This window comes from Limanda limanda, chromosome 4 (assembly GCF_963576545.1).
Source record: "Limanda limanda chromosome 4, fLimLim1.1, whole genome shotgun sequence".
Classification (NCBI taxonomy): domain Eukaryota; kingdom Metazoa; phylum Chordata; class Actinopteri; order Pleuronectiformes; family Pleuronectidae; genus Limanda; species Limanda limanda.
The window spans coordinates 11,554,033-11,574,327 of record NC_083639.1 but is presented as its reverse complement, the minus strand read 5'-3'; the positions used below and the strand labels follow the sequence as shown (position 1 = coordinate 11,574,327).

Below are 20,295 nucleotides of genomic sequence, written 5' to 3'. Positions count from 1 at the left end.
AGCTTTTCCTTCAACATTGTCAAAAATTAATGAATACATGCTTTTGAAATTAAACGTAATAAAACTATTTTTGATGATTACGACTCATATCATCATGTTATGTAAAATTGTGCTTTTTTTTAATCTATAGTGAACTACTACGAAATCCTTTGGAATTCAAATTACTCCAGAATACGCACATTTTCAGCACTTTCTAATGTTCTGCTAAGTTTGGTTACGATTTGAGCATGTTAAAGCCCTCAAAAAGCCAATTAATTTTCCTGAAAAAACAAAATTCATAAATATAAAAATGGATGGTGCCCAACATGCTGAATTCGATTTTTCTTACCTTCTTTCTTTCTTTTTTACTCTTTCAAAACAAAACAATATAATTGTTATAATAATTACAATGGGCCGAGCACATGCTTTGGTGAGAATTTGAGCATGCCTAGGCCCTGAAAAAGACCCAAAAGGGAAATACAAATCCTTGGAAATACAATAGGTCCAAGCATATGGCACCAGTAAAGCATCATCATCATATATCACAACATCATATATCACAGACTTCTCAACAGCTGACACAGCTATGAGACAGGTTTAAAGTCCAGCTTCCTTTGTTTTTGGTTGTAGCCTTTGATGCTGAGCCGTCAAAGAAACAACTCCACTCCTGCATTATCAGCATCAAAGGATTCATGGTTCATGTATGTCGGAGATACAGAACCTTGTGTTTTGATGGCGTGTAATCAAACCTTGATGCCACGCCACGGTCACACCGTGTGGCGAAAAATCAATCTTTGAGGTAATTTTTTATCTCCATCTTATTAAGACGACACTCATCTCAATTTGAAGTTGATCTGATGAAAGCCTTGGGACAAGTTCGTCAAAGTAAAAATGCAAAATTACTCCAGAATATGTACATTTTCACCACTTTCAAATTCTTCTAACTTTGGTAACAATTTGGAGCATGTTAAAGCCCTCAAAAAGCCAATTCATTTGCCTGGGAAAAAACAAAAAAAAAAAGCCTTACAATTTTAAACACTGTCTCCCACTGTTCGGTGCTGGGGCCCTAATAAGTGAGACTATTAGATGTATTTATTCAACATTTTTTACTTTGGTGATGATGATATCTGGAAATGTCGCATGCTACCCTTTTGATGCAGTGGGTAACTTGGAGATATAATTCAGTGAAAGTCACAAAATGGAGAAGATGTTGGTGCACTGGGATCAACAAAGCAGAGAAAAACATGGGATTGGCATTTCTCAACCTCTCTCTTCCCTGAGAAAAATGTCGACAAAACTACTTCTTCAATTAAATGTTCATTCAAAGGTCCAGAACATGTCCATGTCCAACACCGGGAACCTGAAACTGAAGGAGCTGTGACTTTGCTCTCATTCGTTTTACTACTTTGAGATGTCTAAATGTCCAGTATCAAAGAGTTCAGACAGCCCATGATGAGAGTAAATAAAACTATGAACAAGATAACTCTTTATTTACTTCCACAGGAAAAGTATTTTCACAGCAACATTACACATTATTAAATCCACTGAAACTACTGTTAACTGATAAATACAGTAAAAAGACAGTATAAAAAAGAGGCACACAGCACACACGGTAACATGATTGTGATTAATTGTTTTCATATATAACTTGACACAGTGTTATCTGCTGCTAAATATTACAAATTCTGGTCAAATTTCAAGTCTGACTGTCCATTAGTCCAATGGTGCAAATCACAATAAATAAACACATAAATAGATCATCAAGCGAGACCAGTCAGTGTTTAGCTGGAGTTCAATGTATTATAATTATCTCTAATTCTTAAATGATCCTGGTAAAGAGGAAATAGAAACATAGTGGCACTGTTCACCCTGAAGTTTAATTTGGTACCACGAGAAAATATTAGTGTTAAGTGAGCTGCAGTCTTAAATTATGTATAAGACACTGAATAATATACAGTAAATGCTCAGGACATTAAATTCATATTTGACACATTATTAGCTGCCAAGCATCAAGACGTTGCTTTTGTCTTAACTTGCTACTTTCTTTCTCAGGTGAGTGGATTAATATCTAGTTTCAACTAGTTGATTAAATCAGTTAGAAATTCAAGTTAACCGGCACAGCAACAGACACGTGCAAGTTTTAAAAAGAGACTCACAAAGAATTCAATTTAAGCAGCTCAAGTTCATTAACATTGTGACTAAATCAAGGTAACATTACAAACAACATGTACTTATTAAATGGGGATAAGCTGCTCATTTAAATGATTGTTCAATGGATTTATTTCCTTCATAAGACAAAAGGAGCAATTTATTCCCAAACTAACTGCACGAAGCTCAACCTACACTTGGCAGTGTGTTAATCAAGTTAAGTAAAGAGCAGTTTACCTGACCTCTTCACATTTTATATTTTCAAAGAAATAATAATTGATCTTAGATGAACCTAAACTATGGGCTACATGAAAAGTTAATTCACATTTCTCTTGATCTAACTACAAAGAGCAGATTTAGTATCTATTTCTGTGTTAGAGTTTGTGCTTTTTCCAACTAGTCCGCTGCAAAATATAAATTTGATTTCATTGTCTGTTTTACATTTGAACAAAACCCTGTATTTGATAAAGACACAAACTCTGACTTCTGTTAATTATTCAGCTGCTTTACTGTGTGAGTCTTGACTCTGGACTTTCACACAAAAATCAAAACATCCCTCAGTAATAAGAACATTTATCCGCTTTTCAATTTATGAAAATTAACAACCATTTAGAGTTAAATACTTAATTTCTTTCAACTGTTATTTCACAACAATGTAAAGAGAGTGGATAAAAACAACACCCACCTTACAGTTGTGCTGCAGATCAGAGGAGTGTATCAGAGTGGTGCTTTTATTAACTTTGGAGCCCGTACCCCAAATCCATGCTGGCAGGTAAAAGGGATGATGTCAGGTTTCATGTACAAAAATAATTCTTTATGAGCATTGACAGTTAATCCAAGTGGATTTTGTCTGTACTTTGCTTTGGTTTAGTGGGCAATGGTCCATTTGCAGACTTTAAGTGAACATGTTCACTTTAGCGGCCAAGTTTAAACTTGACTTATGAAGTGAGATCCATCATCGACAACCCAGTGGCCTTGAGTGCCATCTGCACCTCTTTGGGGAGCCCGTCTTTGGATCACCTAAAAGTCAGAACAGAAAAAGGAATAATCACTTCAAAATCAAGCAATCAAACTCAATTAACAAACAATCTCAATGTAATGACTGTATCTGAGGCTTATATAGATGGTCATATAAATTATGGTCTTTTTGATCTCTTTCAAAGAAAGAAACAAAAACAAATTTCTGCTGCATCCAGAATTTTCGCTATGAGGTTTTGGAGACAAACTTGTATTAAAAAACTGATGGAGACAGAAGGAAGTTGATCATATCCCAAACATTTAAAGCACTGCCTTTGTCAATTTTAAGTCAGATGATCACACTGCACATGAAGTTGTTTTCTATGTGATAAATATAAACTTTAAATATAAAGAAAAAATGTGGTAATTTTTCTTCTTCCCTGTATTTAAAATCAATGTCCTCACATCTACTTAAAATAGCAAAAAATAATCTAACAGATCAAGAAACCTAAATTACTAACATTCATTTCTTAACAACCTATAATTCGCATGTAATGTTTATGATTGAAATCTGTTAGTTGGTCTTCTCTGTGATAAAAAAACTTTCAGGAGAGTTTTCAGATGACATGTGATGCAGAAGCATTTATTGAAGCCTGATGCATCGAGGAGAGCAGAGTTCACACTTAAAGTACAGATTTCTTTCTGGTATTTAAACCTGCGATACCATCAAGCTTAGTACACTTACGAATAATGTTATTCTTCCTTATCCATACAGGCATTATATCCATATATTCTATCTGCTGCCAATAACTAAACTTCAAACCATGTTTTACTTAAACCACAGTGTCCTACTTTGAGGAGGCTTGTGTTTCTAATTGACCTTGAGTCATTAAGACACAGTCATGGTTTGGCTAACTGCAGGCTCAGCTTATCACAGCCTATTCTACATGCGTAGGGTGGGTGCTGTGACCTTGGTTGCCACTCTATGCTTGGGCTTGTTGAATTCTATCAGATAGCTAGAGACAGACAATGAACTAAGGTTAAAGTGACCTGTGTACGCATTGTCTAATACCACCCTCAGATGAAAGAAAAACTCCTTCACTATATTCAGTTCATTAAAACTTACTTTATGCAGCAGGTTAACATGTGATCAGAAGAATTTAATTATTCAAGTTTGTGGATACGTGAAAATAATTTCCTGCACTCAAGTATTGACTTTAATAAGACAATTACTTATTACAATTGCTGAACCCCATTTTGTCTGTATTTGAGGGTTAATAAGTCGTTAGATATCTTTGGTGACAAACTGTGAAACATAAATACAGATGAGGTTGACGTGCTTACCTGTTCGTGGTACCTTTGACTTTGGTAGCATGGCGACTCCTGCACCTGCAGGTTTTTCACTCTAACCGCTCCCTGGCGGTCGAGAGAACGGGACCTGGGGGATTTCAGCGTACTGCGCCGATGCCACGAACTGAGCTGCTCATTCACAACTTGTCGTTGGACACCACTGGGGCTGTAACGTGGGTGGTCCCATTGAGCTGGGGATGGGGAGAGTCTGATATCAGGAGGTAAAGGCCTCTGTTGTCTCTGGTGGGGTTGAGGGGGTGAGTCGCTATACCAAACCTCATATCTGTTGGAAGGACTGGAAGTCTGTGGGGCGTAATAGCTCCGTGCCATGTCTGTATCAGGCGAGTAAACCATTTCGTTGTAATAGCTTTTATGAATAATAGGGCTGGGCTGGTGCCTGGAATTATTGTAAAAGGCAGTGCGTGAGAAAGATTGAGGTCCAAAGCTGCCGGCCCCACTGGAGCATGGGAATGCAGATTGGTAGTGTTTGGGCAAATCACAGGGCACCTCCTGATGCGGGGAGCTATTGTAAGAGGTAAACGAGTGTTCGGAGTTGCTATCCTCAGAGCTAGCATGGCTTCCGTAGGCCACTGCGGAGAGAGGAGTCTCTGGAAAAGTTACTGCATAATCCGTCAGTCGCCTTCTTGGTCCTCTGGTGCGACCACGGTCCTTTTCAAATGAAGGTTCATTGGACAACCTGTGTAAAACAAAACAATTTTATATAGCAACTATATCAACAAGGCAACTCAGAAAAGAAACTGCACAACTTATAAATACTGTATGTACATCTCACAGTTAAAATGGAACTCTCCATAAGGGCCGACAACTCATTTTAGTCCACACTGTAATTTTACAGTTTAAAATGTCTTTTCAACACCCATATTTTTTATTTTTTCCATTGAGCAATTATTCAAACTAATTTAATTTAGCTCCAATTGGGTTAAAAAATATTATGCAATGGAACAGTCCCGCAGTTATATACTGTATATGATCAATTTGCACATAGTTACATGAACTGGGCTGTGATGTGCAGGTGCAGATACCTGAGAGAGAGTTGTCTGTGCACACGCATCTCTGGTGTGGAAGGCACACTGCTGGACTGGGCGCGACTCAGCTTCAGATGGGAGAGTTGAAGCGGCAGAGCTGAATGTGCTAAACAAGCCTCCAACGGTGGCAGCAGCTCAGACTTAGCTGGACTATTGAACACAAAAAATGATGCACAAAAATATATTAGAATTTTATTCTCAAATTGGGTTTTCATATATCAAAAAGATTTAATTGAAAAAATACCCACACATTGTTTTTTTATGACAGCTATCAATGGTGGAAATTCAAGTGACAACATTTTAAAAATAAAATAAAAAAGATTGTAACATCATTCCATAATATATTTTGGAATTGTCTAGGACATGTTGCATTCTTATCTCATTAGTTTATGTACACAGTTGTGCACAACACTGATCTATTACACTGTCAAAGAAGAATAGCTACTGTCCCAGTTAAGAGTTTTTATTACTGTAATCGACTACTGGACAATAAAGACTGAATTACAATTCCTTTTGAAGGTGTAATTATAAATGATTAAGATTTATAGTTCTGCGCTCTACACACTGGCTGTTGTAGCACCTGTGCAAAAGCAGGTGGCAGTGTTGCACATTTACCAACACAAGTCTACATTGTAGTTAATGCCACTAGCAGCACCATGAGATGCATTTCACACAGACAAAGTATTGTCTAAGTCCCATAGGTTACACTTTGCTTCTTTAGTGGTAAAAACCTGACTAACAGGAAAAGAGTCACGACAAATGGCCAGTGTTACCTGGTCTTGGTGGAAGAGCGAGACTTCCTGCTCTTCTGGAAGGGCTGGTCCAGGCTGGACTCTGTCCACGGGGAGTGTTGGATGGGAGGAGCGTCGTACACTGGGCTCGAGTTGAAACTCAGCGAAGAGTCGAAGCCCGGGTGGGGAGACTGATTTGGTGTCAGCAGCAGCTGGGATTGTTGATCCAAAGATGGAGACGCGCAGGGGCCGACCACACAAATCTGTGAGGGCACGGTGGGAGGCTGGGGAGGATCCGTCTCTGCTGGATAGGGGAATCCTGAAGACGGCTGTGATGACTGGCTTGTCACTTCTAGAAAAAAAACAACATAATTATACGGTGTATGGTGTCGTTTCTAAGTGTTGCTATCTATGCATCTCCAAGGGGCCTGTATGAACCTACACTGAGCACTGAGAGGTAAAGATCCACATTTGCTGGACTCTGCTCATGTTGCCACATGTTTCATGGTCAACTCGTCATGTGAGAAACACTGTCCAGCTTTAAAACGTCAGTAAAACACTGATCTGATGTTGCACTGATAGAAACTGAGTCAGGGAAAATCTTACCTTCATCTTGCACCACAGAGTCAGACAGGGAGCTGTCATCGGATGCACCCAAATCTTTAAAACAAACATAGAAAAAAAACATTTTCATTCATTTGAAAAGTATAAAATGACACATTTCATTAAATGTCAAGGGCTGCTACATTCAGATATTTTATTATAAAGTGAAAAAAAATTCTGTACAAACAATAGGAATTTTACCACAAACTACCTTCAGGTCTGGCCGGGCGTTTCTCACCTTGTTGTGTAATATTGAAAGCAGGGAGTGGCGATGATCGGCCGTGCTTCAGCCGCAGCTGGAAGGACGTGTCTTGGAGCTGTTTAAGTTTCTTCTCCTCTCTCTTGCACTGCTGTGAGCGGCTCTTTTTAACAGCCTTACTGTGGTGATCCTCGTCGAACAGCTTTCGCGCCGCCTCGTATATTTTCATCTGAAGTGCCAACTCAGCATCCACTAAAATCAGCTCAGACTTCTGGAAAGAGGTTGTGACAGGAGGATAAACAGTGTGGCTCTTCATCTTTACTTATAGTTGGAAAATCAGATATTCTGTGGTTTCTAAATGCTAATTGTACCTCTGAACCCCGAGGGATGCTTTGAGCATCCAATTTAAAAGTAGCTCCGATGCGTCTGCGAATCTTTGGACGTTTCTCTCCAGGCAGTAGAGGGTAATCATCTGACAGCTGCCCGGTCAACTCCTGAACAACACAGACAATCTTACAAATCAATCAAAATAAAACACTAAAAAATCCTTTCAGTTTATTTGTTTGATTAAAGATATGCCCTTTTGCAATTTTTTCAAGCGAAACTGTGGCAGTTTCGAGATGATATAGAAGTTTCTTTGCTAACCTTGCAAGTTGAGGCATATAAGATCAGGGAATCTCTTGCACAATGCTGTGATATATCCTTTCACAACACATTCTTTCAGTCTCACGTTCACACTGCAACACGTATCCGTGTCCAAACCAAACTCAGGAGCATGACAAAGCACCGCTACACATTTGATTAAAGAACAGTCATTAAAAAGTGTTACTTTGAGTCACTCCTACACAGACAAAAATGCGCAACCGGCCAGTGAGATTAGTTGTTCTTTTGTCACTGCAGGGAAGGGAGACGCATCATGTCTGCCATTAGTTCACCTGAGCGTGTCTCAACAGGAGTGCCCAGCCCAGTGTCAACAGGAAAGAATGATCTGTCCTGGGATTTCACCCTGGAGCCACTATGTACAGAGGTAGTACTCCCAAAGCCTGAGTATGTGTCCAGATTTAAAAGTACTTCATGAGCCTTGACTCTATAGTTCACAGTGCAAGGATACAAAGAAAGAGAGAGACAGTGAGAAGAGACTGAAAATAAATGACATGTGACTTAGGTCTCGTGCTTAATTCAAATCCAGGCCGGTGTGGGAACATTTAAATTGGTTAGACTGACTGAACCAGCAGATAACATCTTCAAAAGCTGCAGCCACGTTGCATGATTTAATTTTACTACACAATGTTTCTGAGAGGAAGGAGATGAAGTTTGCGCTCTGCTTAGTCGTACTAGACTAAATAATTATGTTGGAGGTTACATTAAGGAATTGTTTTCTCTGAGTGGAGCTCCTGACTGCAGATAACCACTGAGACATCAAGGCCATGTCGAGGTTACAATTGTCCAGAGTTTTACTTTGACTAGGTCTACTAACACCTATAAAGATTGGTAAATTCACCATTATGCAGCATATTTAGTTTTTATTCTGCAGACCTGTTGTCACTCTTACTTACAGCTTCACGGATGCAGGCTTTCTTCAGATCCAATATGCACTTCTTCAGTTTGTCCTGGAGATCCTGGTGTTTGAGCTTCATGGCCCGTGTGTGTGTGGTCACATCCTTCGTATGCGTTGTTGGGCTGTCGCAGCCTGAAGAAGTTAAAGCATAAAGCAAAACCACAACAAAGATGGAGAAGATGAATTAAAGATCATTAAAAGCAACATGATTTTATTTTGTAACATTGTAATACTATACAGATTTACGATCATAAGTTCCGAGCGTCCAAATAGAAAACGTTTGCTAGCTTGATATGTGTTCATATGTTGATATGATACCGTGTTGATAATCAATTTCATGATCAATATCAGATGGAAAACTGATTGTGTTCAGTTTTTGTTGGGCATCACATTTAATTTTATTCATTTTCAGAGGCTGATGTTTTTGTTGCTGTTAAACTAAATTAGATTATATGGAAGATAATTTCTAATATTAACTGACAACTCAGTATAAGTACAAAATGAAAAAACAACCAAATGAAACTAGTTATTTTAGGTCTGACAATATTTTTTGCATACTTTTTGTCATATTTCAAACTTTCCAATTTCCAGGTGGATCAAAAAATGTGTTCATTATAAAATTATGAGAATGTCTTAAAGTCGATGTAACTTCTTAAGTTTGTCTTTTGTAATTAAACCTGTGTGTTTTAAGCAATTCATTTTAATCTTTCTTCTCTTAATTGTGTTTTTGATGCCTTGTATTTAAGAATGCGTGCTCACACCATGAACCCCACGCATTTCTCTGTTTTCATTCATTCTGACACTGAAACTGCAGCCTGAGTGTCAGGATCTTTGTGACCATAAACAATGTGTGAGTGTTCGCCTGCTGCTGTCTGTAGCCCTGGTGACTAATGACATTAAGATTAGTCTCGGAACTGTGGGAGTGGCTTCAGGAAAAATACACTGAGCACCGCATACCTTCAGAGATTATTAACTGAATCCCTGCAGGTACTGACAAACCTCTGAGGTGCGACAGGAACAAAGTGTGACAGCACAACAATAGAGCACAGAATTCCTCTTCCGATGCTGACAATCCCCCATTCTTTGTGGATGGACACTTTCTCATTGTATGGGGCAGACATCACGTGGCTCAATTAAGGCGCAAAGAATGTCAGGGTGGCCAGAACTAATGAGCAGACACTACTGGGCGTAGCAAAAACAAGACACCCAAAGTTTCCTGTTAATTATGTCACCAAAGAGGACAGAGAGGATAATGAAGGGAGACCGACTTTTATGACTTAATGAGATTGACTGTGACGAATAAAGAATATATACCCAGAAGTTTGCAATTTGAAAGAATTATTTCTAATTGGAAAAACCTGTCAAAAATTTCTTCTTTAATCGACTAAAAATTGTTTTTATCTTGCTGGAATTACAACCTGAAGCAAACTTAATTTGGTGAGTGTGGAGAACAGAGTTGATATAACAATGTAGATTATTTTACTGAGAACATAACTGAGATCGTCTCCGTCAACAGAATTATAAAAGAGCTTGTCGACTCCATGTAATCTTCTTGGATTGAGTTATAGTCTGAAAGGATGTAATTTGACTAAATATTGGATGGAGCACAGGCGCGACCTCAGCACAGCCAATGAAAGATGTGAAATGTGTCAAAAGAATATTTATGTTGTGGACAGGATCTGGATTTAGCTGTTTATTTTCATGTGAATTCCAAATCACAGATGTAATTAAATTGCGTAGTTGGTAGAGAAACATTGAGGAGTTTACTTGAAATGTTTCCAATGTATTTGAAATAGTATATATAATAGTATCTGTACACCAGATCTGTCACGTGACTGATAACTGAGCCTAAAATAGCCACTTAATAAATCCATATTATTTGTGACACTTTGAGATACATTTTACTATTTTATTCTGACCATATCATACCAACTATGCACAAGAGCCGGTGGTTAGTCACTCTTAGTCATAAACAACACAAACATGATCACATCTATGTGTTTCCTCATTTTGGGATTTCTCATTTCTCAGCTGTTGAGGTCATATGAAAAGCAGCTGCTGATGACATCAACATCACCTGTACCAACGCTTCCAGCTAAATAGTTTTTTGTACAAAAATGTTGTACTTTTACTCAAGGTTGCTGGTCCAACACAAAATTGTAAAACAAATGATTGAAATTATTGAACTGAATAGAATGATAACATTTTGATAAGAAACTAGACATTTCGGACGGCTCAACTTAAATCCATTTCATGTTTTTACTTTAATTTTACTTTACGAGCAATTCAATAAAAACTGCCTTTCATTCAGACAAAATAATTTGTATGGCCTAGGTAGTGATACATTAAAGTGTTTTACCTGAATGAAGAATGATGCCACTGTCAGTGTCACTGATCTCTCCATTGACTTCCATTTCAGTAGATCCACTTCCTCTCGCTGTTCTTCAGAGGTAAGATATTATGTTGATGCTCATCATGTCCTGAAAAACATGATGTTTTATGTTTTTACATTTCACACAATTTTATTTCACTTTGATAGAAAATAATGTCTTGTGTTGGCAAAACATCAAAAGGCCAAACCAGCACTGAACCAAATAACAGCAGCAGAGTCTTAAAGCTCAGGGAGTCCACTCCCAGTGGGATGAAACTCAACAACCACATGAGTATTAAAATATGATAACAAGTGTTGAGTCATGAGTCTGAAAAGAATCCAAACAGAATGAGCTGAAGCTTTCTAAAGTCTGCCAATGACTTGATCCTGTGACCTGTTGCATGATTCAGGTGTGACGTGCCTGTGTGACACCTCCGTCAGGTGTAGTCATGTCTCCCTCGCCATGAACACACACACATACAAGCTGCCAAGTCTGGTGCTTCCTGTGACAACTTGTTTTATTACTGTCTGATGTCATATGCAGTATCACTTCTGATAAGGGGCTCGGGACACTTGAGCCGTGTATACAGCAGGTGTCAAAAAAAACCTTTGCGGCGTGTTGGTTAGATCATTAACTAAGAGAATACAGGAATGTGGCAGTGGTTGCATTCTGGGAAACAGGGAGGTTCGCCTCGGTTAGGCGCAGGAAGCTTCTCACGGTCAGTGTTGCGTGAAACAACTGGACGAGGATAAATCCCGAGCAGTGACATACACGAGGTGATCCTACCACCGTGTTGTTCGAGCTACAGGACGACATCCAGTATTATATAACAGTATAATCCTGAATATGACATGAGCGTGACACATTCCCCATCTCATAAGATTGTGACCGGTGGCTTCACACCCTCCCACGTGTAACTGCAGCGGTTTACTAAATCAAGGCAAATCATTTAATGCACAGCACAACCAAAACAACAAAAATGGTACAACTCAAAGTGAATCAGTTGAAAATGAAGCAAACCATGAGCTACCGGATCAATCTGATCAAAGGTCTAACCTTCAATAAAGTGGCGGAAAATATAGAGATATGCTGCATGCAAGGCACCAAAGAGAGAGCTGTGACCAACAGTTCAAAATCATAAGTTATTACAACAATAGCAATTTGGAAGGAATCATTTAATGTATTTTCTAATGATTAATTACCAGAAAGATCATCAGTTTATGAATATATGCTGTTTATTTTGGAGGCCTGTTATAATTAAATCGATTCTGCTCTAAAACCCATACGTGTGATGATCTATTACAGTACTTAATAAGTCAGGTGAGTCATTTTATCACGAAGTTAAGGATTTTTAGTTTCCTGTCTTTGCTTAATGTGAGCCAATCGATGAAATCCCCTAAAAAACCTGCAGAATCTTGTCTCCCTCCCGCCACATGCCTGGAGCCGAGCGTTAAAGGGAAGGAAGATTTAATACCGCTACACCAAACAGTCCACAGCGTCTTTCTGATCAAATATAATCTGTGACATAATCTGTGTGGAAACTATTGTTCCATTTTTTGTAGAATATTACATCTAAAAATACAATCACCTAAATGTTGACAATTGACTGGGAATGGGTTTTTAAAAAAGTCATACAAGAAGAGTTAAGGAGTTACCCTTTTTCTGACGGTGCTAAGAAACTGCACTGGACTAAAAACATTGCTGAGGAAATGTTCTGCCTTGTTACTTTAAGTCAAGTTCCAGAGAAAACACAGTCAGACCCCAGCTGACTATGTTTGTCAAAACCCATGAATATCTAAACATGAATCATCTCACAAAGTACCAATAACAACATGACAGCTATTAACATCCAAGTGAATTGAGGCAGAGAATGAATCGATACAGACATGAACACATGAAAGATTCCACTTACTTTAAGAGAAACAAAGGAAAAACTGTTAAACTCAAGAAGCCAGAAGAGCCGTCCTTTACAATTCCCAACTTGAATGAAAATGCTCGAACTCGACTGAGACTCGCCCACTTAGAACAAGCTGCCTGCTGAAGAGGAGTGGCCTCTCACACATGCACGCACACACACACACACACACACACACAGAGGAGGGCCGAGCATTTGAGTCAGTATCATATAACTCAGCGCTCCCGTCTGAGTTTGAAACTGTGTCAACAACAATGACAAGAATACTGAGCAACTATGCATCTCTTTGCCCTGTTATCAGAGTGGATGGGTGGTGGCAACCTGATTACAAAAGCACTGCCACAGAAAGAAGCAGGATGACAAAAGATCGAAGGCCACAGACAAGCTTTTTAAGTTTTGAATCATTCTCGAAGACCAAACTATTTACTGATTGACTGAAGGTATCTCACAGATAAATTAACTATAAATATTTCCCTCAGTTGCTGTCCTTGCTTCACAACTTGTAGAAGTCACAGAGTCTTATTCAATGTAAACTGCAAAATGTCAAGGTGCAGGTTTTATGAGATTTTACAAAATGTCTAACTTCGTTCATGTATAAATATATAAAGTGAGACGTAATGATTCAATCACAGGTAACAGATGACCCACTGACTTGATAACTGACTGTTAATGACTCTCACAGTCTTGCATGACTTGCTCTCTCACAATGGCAACTATAAATCAAAGCTAACTACTGTGACAGTCCAGCTCTGCCTGTTAAGGAATCAAATAACTGGCCAGCGCCTGGCTGCTGCCATCTCCTGGCTGTTAAACAGTCAAGCCATTTTCAACGTATTATTCGTTTTGTTAGATTTCCCTGTAGCCTCAAACTTCATTATTTCTCCACCTACTTCCAGAATGCCTCAACCATTTACTGGCTTGCCATTTTCGCCTCCGCTAAAAAGAAGGAAACACATGGTGGAGGGAGAGTCATGATTTATAGAGACCCAAAGGCAGCACCTGCTCTGTAGCTGCATGTCTAGCATTCATTCTGAATTTCAATATTCATTTTGGCTTTCCAGGAATGTTGGTGCACAGACACTCTAGAAACAAGGCCCGACAATTCCCAGACTGTCAAGAATCAGATCTCAGACGACACAGCACCAAGAACGCAGCAGGACAAATGCAGAAGATGTTTGGTTCAGTGACATCTGCAGTTAAGCTTCAAAGTGTGAGCACAGCTTGGCTTATTTTGCAGACATCAAGCATGTAGGTGTTGCATGAGCAGCAACATTCAGTCGATTCATCGATTAGTTCATCAACATTGAATTAATCTGAATCTGAATTAAACACGTTGATTATCAATTGATTGTTTGTCTTTAATAAATCAGGTTCATAAATCCTATTCAAAGCTAAGAATTTGAAGACGTTAATTTGAACTCTCTGAGCTTGTGATACACAATTTTCTCTCAAATAAATAATTGATTATTCAATACTAGTCAATGATTTATTGTATAATGTCTATATTAGGTTAACATTAAGCTGAAGCAATGACTGAAACCAGAAAGATCTAATGGCATGTTGATATTAATAGTGAACAGGCACATCGACAGATCAATGTCTGTGCATCTGTTAGCAGCCTTCAGCAAAATACCTGCGATTTACGACTGGAAGGATTTAAGGAACTGTTGAGACCATTAACTGTATATAAATATAGATAACTTGACAGCATCACAAAAGTGAAGCCAATGCGTCTCTATCGCCACCAGGTGGTTGGCTGAAATATCGGTCATAAACCCCACGTCCTCCATTTTAATGGATAGGACATGGACCACACTAAAAACTAGAGTACATGACAAATACATTTTTCTCAAAGATGGCTTCTGTAATTTTAGAGGTTTTTTGTTAAATCCCACTGATGTTTGTTAATCTTTCTTGTAAGTTAGTTTTGATTAGTAATTTTCTACTTTAAAAACAGGGTGAAACGCCATGATTGACAGCAAAGACTGACTCACAATTGGTCGAGCACATGTTACCCAATCGAAACTGTGCAGACTGTGGCTACAAATCAGCAAAATGGGGCGTTTGTATCTTTTATATTTTGGGGTAGTGGGAGGATGTTAAGATGCAACGTCCATGTTTATATACAGTCTATCATTGAGAGACTGCATTAATATTAGCGATCGGTTCCTTATACACTGCAAAATGAACAGAGATGTAGGTAAAGTCTGAGCCAGCACCTGTAAGGTTAATACAATGGAAGAGTAGCAGCAGCAGCAGCGCCTTGTGTAAACAGGCTGCATACCAAACACTTTGATAAACTAAATCAAATCTAAGTGAAGTGCAGTCATGCAGATGATTAGCATCATGGGGAATTCAAGAGAGCAGTGAATAGGAAGTTCTCTCAGACACATCTTACATCATCAATCATCAGTAACGTCTGAGTTGAAGGAGAAAAAAACCCTCTCACGGTTTTCTTCCATAATGTGATAACAATGACTGCAGCGAAGGCCGTCATGGCAGTTGTGAGGACTAGTTAAGAAACATCCCACTTCTCCCCTGTGCAACACAAACACACGTCGGGTGTGGAAGCAGCCAGTTGGTGGATGTCACTGGTAGTTTATACAAACCTGCGGTCCCTCAGAGACAGAGAGAGGCCTTTGAGCAGGCAACACAGCAGCTGGCATAACAAATTCTTTACATATTCCTGAGCCGTTTTATAAGTGTACAGCTAGACTACGGCTGCCAGCACGGGGAGCCATCAGCTGCCAGGGGATCACACCAGATTTTACAACTTGCTTCCTCTGCCAGGTTCTAATGGGCAATTTTGCTGTAAGGATGCTTAAATCAAGGTGTTGTCATTAAAAAGTGCTATAAAGTTGAACTAACACACTGGAAATCCAGCACTTTAGAAGAAGCAAAAAAGCTTGCTAGGCTGCATGGGCTCCCTCCCACCGCACGCGGCCTGTGGACGACTTTAAGCTTCACCTAAAGGCTCTAATCGAGTATAATAATGATGTGGAATGAATACTGCTAGTATCTCAAATGAGCAAGCAGGCAGGAGCGGCGAGTCTGTTGTGGTTTGCTGAATTAGAGGACTGTGCACCACCATGTAAGTCAGGTTGTTATTCTAGACTGTAACCAAGCCCAAGGCTGTGGCTGAGAGAGAACAAGCTTCAACACATCAACGGCATCACACAGAGAAACCTGTAAAATCAAAGACCACAATGAAGTCTGATACAATTAATGTCTATGGACACATAAGAATTTTCCAGAAGAATTTAATTTCAATTAATGTCGATCTGATGTGCACGTGTTAGTGCACAGCAGATTCATATGAATGTGTAGAAATAGCTCAGTGCACAGAAAGGACAAACTAATTATACACTAAAGAAACCCATTATAGAGACTAAAGATAAGATAATGTATAATATGTATAATTTTCGCCTGTTTGTTAAATTTGACAGCATAATTGGTTCACAAAACCCCTGTAACTGAATTTGTCAGTTCCTCTAAGACAGATTTCTTTATGGTGCTGTGATTTTCTGATGAAAGAGGATGTTACAAGCTCATCACTTCTCTACTGGTCAGTGAAGTCTGGTGTTACTGAAAGTTATTACAGAAAATACAAAGGAAAAACTCTAAGCTCAATGTCCCAGATAGACTGGGTGATATGTTATATATATATATACAAATTATATCGAGATTAAATTTGTTCATATCAGATTATATCAATAATCATCACAATAAATTTCACATTATTATGTATTTTAAGTTGAAAGACTCCTGAGTGAAGGTTGTGGTTTTGAACTCTTCTTTAAGGGCAGAGAACGACAAACACTTGATAAACAGAAAAAACCTTTTTCACATTTGAGGTGTATCATTAATGTGTTATACCTCCTCACTGTGCTTGCACAATGCATGAGCAATATGTTGATATGTCAACTTATGTTATATTGCTGTTGATGAAAATTATATTGTGATGATTATTGATACTGTTTTATTGCCCAGCCCTACATAGAATAATTGCAATGCAGTGGTTTGCCTCCATGTTTAAGCTAAAACCACTGGGGAAATGTATAATGCATGTTACCTAGCAACAATAACATGTCATGTATACCTGAATACTGCAGTTATGGCTAATAAATCAGATTTAAAAAAACAGATTGCACAAAGTACTAGATCAACTTGAGACGGAAACTGTATGCACATATAATGTACAACTTCTCAGGGCTAAAGAAAAAGGGATTAGATAACTAAATAAAGGAGAAATGTTGTGGAATGTCCTCATCCCTCTCATCCAGCCACTCCATGAAGCTGCTGGGCCTCAACTTTCAGGAGTTTAGCAAACTTTAAAAGTCGCTTTACAGGGGAGCTCTTCCCTCTCTGGTTCCACTAACTCCCTTCCAGAGCAACAGTGGGTTCATCAGCTCTGAACAACGAGCCCTCTGCACACATGCACATGCGAGGTTTGTCAAATCAAATCAAACTTCGATGCCATTCCTTTTGCTCCTACCTTGGTAGCTAGTTAGCTAACTAGCATCGTGCCTCATCTGCATCCACACAATCTGAGCCCCACTGGGAAATCTTCCCAGATTTCAGCTGGAAGTTTGTTTCCTAGTTACTCTGACCGAAGAGCTGATGGAGACCAACACTAAGTCGCTGAGTTGTGTGTCCGTGGTCCAAGCGAGTGAATGAGAGGAAGCACAGATATTAAAATCACGGGTTAAAGCGAAATACGAGAGTTTCAGTGAAGAGGCAGCTTCTGCTTCAGCTCAGTGAAGTACAGCAATGCAGTGTGGCGTTCACGTACCGTCGTAAACGTGAACTACCAAACAGCACCAAACGTTCACAACAGTAACTACGACACACCACCTGTGTAAAATATCAACACAGACATCACGGTGAAAGTGTTAAACATGTATACATTAGGTGTTTTAAGGAAACCCTCAAGTTTCAAGTCTGTGCAATTACATTGCTGTTTCTCCTCTTAGTTTTCCTTTAGTCGGGTAATGTGCCAACGTGTAACATAATTACAAAACTTAAACAACACTCATGTGAAACCACGTAACACTATATTCAAAGGGGTCATTGTAACACTTGCAAACGCTTTCAGGTTATCTTTACCACTAGTATTATGGAAGTTACGAGTTTGATGAGGGCCCTTGAATGCCGCACACATGATGCGAGTATGTTTATTTACCTGTTTTCTGCTATTTTGCAGCATTTTCAGCAAATCCAGTCAAAGTTCATTATGATTTATTCGTATTCCGCCACAGTGGATGTGTTTTTATGTAACTGAAGAGAAAAGCGGGTTTCAAAGACGCGCCCAAATTAACACCGTATCATTTTTTGTTTCAGCCGCTAGAGGGCAGTGGTGCGTTAAATAACCCAGGGATGCGCATGTTCCACTAACACTAAACACAGAAGGGACCAAAACACACTACAGGTGTTACCTTTAAATCACTGACAGTTTTTTTTTGTGAATATCGTTTCCCGTTTTTTTAATATCGTTTCCCGTTTTTTAGAATCAATAATCGATACTCATGTTGATGATAAGAGAAGATGGTAATAATAATACATTTGATTTGTAGAACACCTTTCAAAACAAAAGGTGCTCTTCAGAAAATAAAATGAATTGAAGGCAAACAATAGGAAATAGATAACATGCAAAAAATATACAATTTAAACGCAATTTGAAGATCACATGGCAATAAAGCACAGATACAGAAATACAAAATGTTACAGATAAAAGTAGATAAAGTTTACCAATAAACTCAGCGGTTATTTGGTAGCACTGTTTTTCTTCTTCTCTGAAAGGCAAGTCAATGCAGTAATGTCCATTTTCAAGGTCTGCTGTACTTCCCTCAGTCTGCATGAATTAAATGTCCTCTCTTGACATTTCCAATTGCTCATGTGATGATTTTTCATTAAAATCATGGTTGCATCGTTCCATGAGCATCTCTTCCACAGAAATACGAGTTGGATGTAACAGCAGAGCAGCCAGTCTTGAACCTGCCATCTCCACCATGAAGCAAACCATTTATTATCCAACAAACTCTAGTTCGGACGGCGAATGGTCCTTCCCCATCACCTTTTACCAGCTCCCAATGTTCCATCACTTTTGGAAAAAGTCAAAACATTAGGCAACTCCATAAAATCATTTACATCTCTGCCAGTCACTTCCAAACCAGACAGAAGGGTGGTGCTCACAATCTTCTTTTCACCCATTGTTCCCTTATAGAATGTTGGCTGCTTTGCCTTTTAGGCCCAGTGTCTTTGCCAAATCTACAGTGCAGAATGTACTTGAACTCCCAGGAGCCAAAAAATCTTAAAAAGTTAAAACCAAATAAAACGTATGTATGTTGTCATTACTCATTACTGTCATGACAGCATAACCCAACAAAACAAGTAAACAAAGAACTTCCTCTTACAGAATGCCTCTCCTTCCCCTCCCTTTGTAGCACATCCCCCTCTTCTGCCCTAACTGAACCTCATCAGTACAGGTTCCTAAGCATCAACCTCCTCCAAGTTAGTTCCAATATGACTTTTTCTAATCAGGTCCTACACTTTTACCACATGCAGGGACCCACTGACATCAGATTTATTCCTCCTCTGTGCTGAGAAACCTGTCATATATTATTCTGATATTGCCTATTCTTCACCTTTACTTTTAGGGCTGGTTATCGCCACTGACTTCCCAAATCGTTTTGATTCCGGTTTACAAGGTTTACAATTGGATTTCTGATTCGACTCGATTCAGTATCGATTCAGTATCGTTTCAGTTAGGGATATTTCAGGGATATTTATCGCCAAGATCAGAATCATTCAGTAAGCTCATGTCCACCATAAAACAAGAGTTTGCAGTGATACAGATTGGGGGAATCACAGCTGCACGAAGGATCCTCAGAGTATGGAAAAATACATCCACTCCTGATTTTTGCATGGAAACAATGTTAGAAATATGATCATATGAACACATGTTAGCCTGGGATTATTCGGGTGCAATTTGTGCATATTTTGTCGGCTTTGTATAGGCGTAAGTAAAAGAGTCAACCAAAATAAATAAAAACTAAATATTCTACCAGACAAACGTGTTTTCATTTGACTTTACCACAGATATTTGCGCACATGAATTACCACATCTGCCATGAAACTACAGAAGAAGACAGTTCTTTAATTCATGTGCATGATCTTGTGAGTCTTCGACTTGTTGCACGGTGTATTGGATGTATCTGACCAGTAGGGGGCAGGTAAGATTTACTTGTGTTTTGAATGAGGCGACCTCCTTCAGATTGACTGTGGTTCTTTATTCCACAGATATTCTGCACAAAACTTTGCTTCACTGAGAATTTCCTTCTCATCAGTGAAAACGGGCCTTTGATTGATCTGAAATCAGATTATCAATGTTGTCGATTCTATCTTTATTTCCAAATTATTCATCCACAGATTTTAATC

The 20,295-nt window shown here is 38.9% G+C and overlaps 1 protein-coding gene across 1 annotated transcript; it reads right to left on the bottom strand.

The window, feature by feature from the left end:
• Window positions 1-1,488: 1,488 nt before the first annotated feature.
• On the bottom strand, window positions 1,489-17,392 carry inavab (innate immunity activator b). The gene is made up of 10 exons (XM_061070065.1): window positions 17,354-17,392; window positions 10,931-11,051; window positions 8,570-8,703; window positions 7,385-7,507; window positions 7,053-7,284; window positions 6,818-6,871; window positions 6,254-6,563; window positions 5,478-5,630; window positions 4,429-5,131; window positions 1,489-3,147 (listed from the first exon to the last, which is right to left on the bottom strand). Exons 2-10 carry the CDS (start codon window positions 10,983-10,985, stop codon window positions 3,055-3,057), a joined length of 1,857 nt encoding a protein of 618 aa, XP_060926048.1. The 5' UTR covers window positions 10,986-11,051; window positions 17,354-17,392; the 3' UTR covers window positions 1,489-3,054.
• Between the last annotated feature and the right edge of the window lie 2,903 nt (window positions 17,393-20,295).